Source organism: Geosmithia morbida (genome assembly GCF_012550715.1).
Source record: "Geosmithia morbida isolate 1262 chromosome Unknown scaffold_5, whole genome shotgun sequence".
In the NCBI taxonomy this organism is placed as follows: domain Eukaryota; kingdom Fungi; phylum Ascomycota; class Sordariomycetes; order Hypocreales; family Bionectriaceae; genus Geosmithia; species Geosmithia morbida.
Genome location: NW_023336192.1, coordinates 305540 through 313220, shown reverse-complemented (window position 1 = coordinate 313220; position 7681 = coordinate 305540). Strand labels below are relative to the sequence as shown.

Sequence of the window (7681 nt, the reverse complement as noted above, 5' to 3'; positions counted from 1 at the left end):
GGGTTGGAGCAGGAAACGATTGCTAACGCAGTTGGGATGCCGAAAAAAACGGGAGAGGAAAAAAGGGTGCTCCTGATGGATCTGTCTCAGGCCGCCTTTGGGCTTGACATGCGCGAGGCCTCACGCATCTACTTCATCAACCCGGTCCTCAACCCCCAGGTCGAGGCGCAGGCCATCGGGAGAGCGAGGCGGGTGTGCAGCCAGAAGGGCGTGGTATCGGTCGAGACGCTCGTGCTCAGAGACAGCATAGACGAGGTCATCCTCGAGAGGAAGAGGAAGATGACGGCGGCGGAGCACCGGCGGGCCAAGACGATTCTCGACATCCGACCCATCTTCGACTGGATCAAGAATCCGACCATAGAGACTGGTCTACTGGCGACGGCAGCGACAGCGGCATCGGATCAAGATGATGTGGCTCAGATGGCGTCGCTAGACGGAGCACATCACGTGTTCGGTGCTGGATTCGGCAGGGCGCTACATCCGGATGACGGGCTCGTCCTCGACAGCCTCTCTTCATCCAGCAGCAGAGACAACAACCGGGAGGGTGAGCGAGTGGTGTCGGGTTTCGGGGGAGAGGGCAGCGCCAAGAGATCATGGGATGACGGTCCGGGGCATCGTGGTCAGCAAGATCCGGCTCGGCCTCCTACACGCAAGGTGCGCTTCGGGTGAAGGTCAGGGCAGGGTAGAGCGTGTATCGCACCTGATATTGCTTGTGCGATCTATACATGCGTATATAGCTTGTAAGATCTGTACGAGTATATATAGTCCCGGTATCTCTCTGCGGATGTTTTTTTTTTTCTTTCCTTTTTTCTTTTCTTTTTTTTTGGTTTTTTTTAGGATTAAGGATACGGATGATTGTCTTCTTTTTTCGTTTCTTTCCAGTTTTCCGCCCTCCTCCCTTTAGAATGATGGGATGATGGCAACATATATATATATATATATGTATATGTATATGTATATAAAGAAGATGAGAAGAGAAAGAAAGATTTGAAGAGGAAAAAAGCTCTTGTCTAATCTTCAGGATCTGGTCAAGCTAGAAACTAAGACAGTCAGGAGCAAAAAAAGAAAAGAAAAGAAAAGATGGGCAGGGGTTTTTGGAAGATGACGTGTAAGACGTTGCATAGCGCGGGGTAATGGGTTCAGTCCTCCCAAGACTGTACGTGGGTGTACTTACTCGTACCTTTTTCTTTTTTTTTTTTTTTTAAAAAAAAAAATTCAATTTTTTTTTCAAGAGGTGACAAAAGAAAATGGTTCTTGTTCTCTTCTTTCTCTCTCTCCCTCTCTCTCAAGATGATATAAAAATGCGATAGTGACCTGATGCGATATACCGTCTTCCATCATCTCTCTCTCTCCCTCTCCCGTCTTCGCCGGGGTGGTGATGTTGGCCGAGACGGATGAAGGCAAACAGGGTAGGTAAGCACGGAGTTGTTTTATAAAGCGCAGTAGATACGTGTCGTATAACTCGGAATCGTCTAGTTGGTTTATGGCGCCAGACTGTAACTGCGAGTGTATTATCTGGATGTCCGCGGTTCGAATCCGCGTTCCGAGATTTCTTTTTTTTTCTTCTCTTTCTTGTGTCCTTTCTCTTACATGATTGTATCGAGATCAATGTGATGCCTCTTTCTCCCGTTTCTCTCTCTCTCTCTCTCTTTATTTTGATCTCTATCTCTAAAACTGAACTTCTACATCTCTTCCCCTTACTGGGAAATGCGTACATGACAGAAAAGAAGTGCACTCGTAGTGCAGCGTGCTCATAGTGTACGTACTCGGGACTTGTATCGCGACTCTCGTGATGCATCATTACTGTGTGCCCTTTTCTTCTTCTTCTTCTCCCGGTCTATCCTTGTTACGAGTTGATACCTGTACTGATGATTAATTGCTCCATCATGACCTGCACCCATGACAGACGAACAAGAGAGTCCTCTTGTGTGTGTGTCTCTCTCTCCCTCCCTCTCCCTCTCTCTACCGTCTCCATCCCCCCCTTTCCTTTCCCATGAGTGGTGGTGCGTGCGAGGCAGCAAGAGTAGTATCGATGCAACCGTAAAAAAAAGGGTAATGTAAACCAGAGTGCCGAGGCGAGATGTCAGTCGGACCTTGTGTGTGTGTGTGCTACGACCTTGACTTCCAGGTCGTACTCATGTCACCTCCTCGGTCACGCCTGCTCGGGTATCCCGTGTCGCGGAAACCGAGAGAAGAGGGATACGGGAGAGGGTTGTATATATCATTACCCGTACGTGTATCAGTACGCCCCCGTGTATCGTTATTAGATGATGACACAACAACAACAGCAACAACAGACAGATCGAATGATGGTACCGTCAATACAAGTCTACATCCCGTGGAACATCCCCGCAGATGCTACTCTGTCATTATTGCTATTATTATTACGACTCGGTAATATATATGCCATGACGATAATAATCATAACCATACTCATAACAAAAGCAGTAATAATAGTAATGATGATGACGATGATGGTGACGGAAAAGACAACAACGGTCCGTACTCCGTACCTGCTGCACTGCAGGCTGCAGCTGTCGAATCTCCAGGTCTCAGCAGCGTCCGTCGTCGTCCCATCAAGGCATCCCTCTCAGCTGAACCGTCCGGATTATTGATGCTACGGAGGGGGGGGGGGGGGGGGGGGGGGGGGCTAGGTATTGTCGATTGATGCTGCGACGGAGTAATCTGTACAGATGACAGACTACGGAGTATTACCATCTACATCCCTGCTACTCCTACAAACCCCCATCATGCCATGCCGCAATTCATCTACTCGTTCCATACATGGAGGCTGTTCGTCTCGCTCGTACTCGTACTCTTGTTGTTCTCCACAGCGAGGCGTGTTCATAATACGGCTCCTATTCGTACTGCTTCGTACTGCTTGTATAATACTTACCTGTACATCCTTACATGATTGATGCTGCACCGTACTTCTGTACTCTGTTCGGATTACGGATTACACGAAGCACTGATTCCGTAGATGAATGCTTTTTCTATCTATTTCCAAATTCAAGTTTAATTTTTTTTTAATAAAAAAAAACATCGCCCCCCCCCCCCGGAGATACAGAGCCATGGTTGTATCTGTACGTCGCAAGTCCTGGTCAACTTGTCAATTACCCCTATCCCATATGACAACGACTAATTACCAGTACGGCATAGTAACTAGTTGACCCTTTTAGTCACTTGATCCCTGTCATGGGTCTCTCCACATCATCCCTGATGAAGAGCCATCCCTCTCTGGCTACTTGCATGAGAGAGACAGAACCGGGGGGAGGGAGGAGGGGAGAATGAACGGTTCTTCAAAGGTTCTCTCGTGTCGACTTTTCTTCCTCTTTTTTCTCTTCTCTCTCTCTCTCTTTCTTTTGAATGACGCCCCCCCCCCAAGTCCCGTCTTGACATGTTTGCCATTGACTTCTCAACTTGGTTCGATGCGGAGAATCATCTCAGACGGATGTGGAGGAAAAGAAGAAGAAGAAAGCCCCCCCTCCTCAGGTTTCCCTCTGATAGTAACAAGTGTAATCTGTAGAGATTGACCAAGAAAAGCGATCTTTTTCAAGATAAAATAAAAATAAAAATTCGAGGGGAAAAAAAAAACCAACCCACCCCCTTTTTTTTTTCTTTACCGTGGCGGCGCCGACAATGACGACGACCCTTATTTTCTTTTATTAGCCAATGTCAATGTCCATCGAATCGGTGTCTGTCGATACCGGTACCGTACTCGTACCTTTCTTCATCAACCCATGGCTCCATAGCTGACGGATGCTGATCCGTCAGGACCCTTGAGGTGGTCCATTCTCCCCCCCCCCCCTCTCCTCCCCTTTCGACGAGACAGGCCAACCACCCCTTCTCCAGGTACGAGTTACGACTTAGGCTGGGGATTGATTCTCTGCTCAACCGTAAGAGACGGGTGAATAGCTGTGCCGTTCACACTTCGTACCATGCGATGCCGTATTACCTCGTACAGTCCGTACCTGGTAAAGGTACAGTATAGTAACGTGGTAACGATACGTCTGTAGTGCAGTTACTTGGTTTGCTCGCAAATTAATACTCCCTTGTCCAGCACTCCCCGCCCGCCTCTTCTGTATTTTTCTTCTTTTTTTCTTTCTTTTTTTCTCTTTTTCTCCTTTTTTTCTTCTTTTTTCTTCTTTTTATCCTTCTTTTTTTTTTTATATCCTCCTTTCTCTCTTTCTTCTCCTGTCACTTCTCACGGTCGAGACTGATTATCTGTCCTAAACAAGGTCGGCACATGTTCTGAAGAAGAGAGAAAAAAAGGGAAGAAGAAAAAGAGCAGCGTATATTATCATTATTATTACCCTTGTTCATGCTTTTGAGAGACGTCAAGTCGCGTTGGTATTATCCGTCTTTCCATCTCGCGAATAACCGTGTTCTGCCTTTCTCTCTCTCTCCTCTCCGCGCCGCCCAAGCTCCCAGCTCTACCTTGTCGCCAAACTGATCGATTTCTTTCCTTCTTTCATCTCGATTTCTTTGCCCCCTTCTTTGCTTTCGATGATCAGTTCACTCACACGCAAAATCTGGTGTAACGGTGCGGCTGAGCGAGTGAATTCGGCATACTGAACTCGCCCGACAAACCTTCGACCTCGGCAGCGTCCAGTACGTACCATACCATACATAATACACCTGATCTGATCCTCCCACCGAACGGCTTTCCGTTACAGCAGCAGCAGAAGACATGGCACGGACAGTCGTTGTACCGCCCATCCAGACCTCGGGTCTGAACAACATGTACGCGATCCAAGAGGACGGCGCCGACAGCCCTGTATCGCCCGGCACCGGTACCGGCACCGGCACCGGTCGTCGTCGCCGTCGCTCATCCCGCGGCGACGGCAACGACGTCGACGGAAGAGGCAGCGTCAACCGCAGCGGCAGCCACTGGGCCACCGCCGGCGAGAGGGTACCGGGGACGCCGCCGCCTACCGCGCTCAACTCCCCGCGCAAGCTGTCCAACGGGTCGGCGTCGTCGGTCTCGACCATGTTCTCCCGCGAGAGCGCGCGGTCCGAGATGCAGCGATCCTCGTCGTCGAGCAGCAAGACGAGCTTCGACTCCTTCGACTCGGGGAACTGGAAGTCGGTCGACTTCGGCGGCGGCGGCCCACGCTCGCCGGGGGCCTGCTCGCAGCAGTACCGGAGGGGATCCGGCCCCGACGGCATATTCGGGGGACTGCCCGACGCCGTCCTCGGCCTCGTCCTCGACCACCTGAAGAGCCTGCACCTCGACGACGACGAGGACGGCACGTGCGCGACGTGCTGGATGCGCGACGTCTGCAGCATCAGCCTCACATCACGCAGGTGGTCCAAACCCGCGCGGGCGGCACTGTAAGTACAATGTACACCACCACCACCACCACCACCGCCACAGCGGCAGCAGCAATGTACAGCACAACATCTTAGCCGGCGCAACGCGAGACGTGCGTGCATACTTGCCGAACATGTGAAGCTGACCCTTTGTGTGCGTGCGTGTGCGCATCACCATGACCAGATACGGCGACATCCAACTGGTGGGCGCCGACTCGGCCACTCTCAAGAAGCGCTTCAAGCTCATCTACGGACCGCGCATCGTGCTCCTCCGACGGACCCTCCGAGCGGACCCGGCCATCGCGCGCCTCGTGCGCTCCATCAAGGTGCCCCGACCGGAGCCGAAGACCAGGGGCCTGACGGCCAAGGTGCTGGAGCAGTACGAGGACCTGGTGGCGTCGCTCATCATGGCCTGCCCCAACCTCGAGACGGTGTCGGGCCCGCTGACCGGCTACGATCACGGCTTCAGGAAGATGTGGCACGCCCTCTCCACCCGCACCGAGCTCAGGGAGCTGAACTGGCTCCTCGAGCCGTCGGCGGCGCAGAAGAAGAGGCAACACCAGCAGCCGCCGCCGCCGCCGTACCAGGCCGCAGGACGGCCGCACAACCTCGGCGGGGCCGCACCCGCCTCCGCCGTCGAGGAGGAGCCCGACCCCGGTATCGAGCCGGCCTTCCTCCAGCTCCACCAGCACCTCAAGTCCCTCACCTGCCTGACGATGCACTGCTACCCGGGGGCGGGCCTGGGGTCGGACACGCTGCTGTCGCGGACGCTGTCGGCGCTCCCCTCCCTGCAGCGCCTGCACCTGAGCGACCTCCCGGCCGGCTCCTTCAGCGACTCGACGCTCCTGTCGCTGCCGGCCCTCCGGACGCTGTCGCTCACGGCCGTGCCCGGCATCACGTCCGCTGGGCTCTCGTCCTTCGCGACGCGGCCGCAGAGCCAGCCGCTCCGGAGCCTGAGCCTGCGCCACACCCCGCTGACGTCGCTGCCGGCCCTGGCCCGCATCCTCTCCAAGCTGGGCTCGCTCGCGAGCTTCGCCCTCACCCAGACCTTCCCGCCCATGATGCCCGACGACGACGACGACGTCTTCTCGCTGTGGATGATGCCGTACCTGGCGTCGCCGAGCCTGCGCTCCATCCACTGGGACATCACCAGCCACCGCGACTGCGCCAACGTCGCCGACGACATACTGGCCCGCAGCATCGCCGCCGGCGGCTTCCCCGCCCTGCGCGTCCTCCGAGCCCCCAACGACCCGGACGCCGTCTTCCAGGGCCTCTGCCGGCCCCTGGACCGCATCGACCTCCCCACCGACCGCTTCTGCGCCTCCGACATGCCCCGGCCCCTCTCCCCCGCCTCGGGCCCCCTCGACACCCCCACCTTCCCGCCCGCCCAGCCCCTGCCCTCCCCGAGCAGCTTCCTCTTCGGCCTCGCCTCCCCGCGCCCCACGCCCACCACGCCCCAGTTCCCGCCCGCCTGGTCGGACGTGCCGGCCCCCCCGGCCTGCACCGACCTGCGCATCGCCCGCCTCTCGGCCCAGACCCGCCTCGAGAGAGCACGCGCCAGGCACCGGTTCAGCGTCACCGTCACCGACGACGATGGCTCCGTCGTCGACCGCTTCGGCGTCGGCGGCTTCCTCGGCACCCTCGGCAGCCCCATCAGCTACGTCCTCCTGCCTGACCCCGGGTCCGCCGACGAGCGCGGCGGCGCCGTCCACCTCAAGGACCTGTACACCGATGCGGGCGAGAGCCTGGCCGATGCCGACCGGCGCGGCTGCTGCGGCGCCTGGAACCGTCGGGAGGGACCGGTGGCTGATAAGAAGGATCGGGAGAGGTGGTGGCATACCGAGAGGGGGAGGTGGACGAGGATAGAGCTGTAGGCTTCTTCTTCTCCTTCTCCTTCATGCTTCCGTCACGTTTCCTTCCACTCTGTTCTTTCTTTCTCCCCATTCATTTCCTGTCTTGGTCTTTCTTTTTTTTTCTCTTCGGGGGGAGGGGGGCGTATCTCTTTGGTCTGTTTCTGGCGTCAAGGATTAGTGACCGGTCAACCTTCCTTTCTCTTGCTCTTCTCTGCTCTGTCTCGTCTCATCTTGCTTTCCTCTCTCCTTTCTCTCATGGCGACGGCGTTGGGGTCTTTTTATCAACTAACTACTACTACTACTACTCCTATATAATCTGTACAGTACCAGCTAACGCAAGAGTAATACGCTGAATCAATCTATAATACAATCTCATGCGTCCATTCTCATGTCTCCCCAGATGATGGAGCCTGTTCTGGCAAAGTTCAAGTGCTGCCAGTAGTGAAGAGTGAAAGTTGTTTGCTCAGATCGCGCAGGCCGTGGTGTTTTTATCCTTGTTTTGTTATGGCTGCTGC

The 7681-nt window shown here is 54.9% G+C and overlaps 2 protein-coding genes across 2 annotated transcripts in view; both read left to right on the top strand.

Moving 5' to 3' along the window:
• The window catches only part of GMORB2_6113 (SNF2 family N-terminal domain), a gene marked incomplete at both ends in the record, with an annotated part of 3743 nt that extends 3074 nt beyond the window's left edge, over window positions 1-669 (top strand). Inside the window, one exon of the mRNA XM_035468083.1 lies at window positions 66-669. Coding sequence (XP_035322064.1) covers window positions 66-669 — 604 coding nt within the window. The remainder of the gene's footprint in view (window positions 1-65) is intronic.
• Window positions 670-4741: 4072 nt separating this feature from the next.
• GMORB2_6112 (uncharacterized protein) lies at window positions 4742-7187 on the top strand (the record flags this gene model as incomplete). Its single annotated transcript, XM_035468082.1, has 2 exons — window positions 4742-5334; window positions 5498-7187. 2 exons carry the CDS (start codon window positions 4742-4744, stop codon window positions 7185-7187), a joined length of 2283 nt encoding a protein of 760 aa, XP_035322063.1.
• Between the last annotated feature and the right edge of the window lie 494 nt (window positions 7188-7681).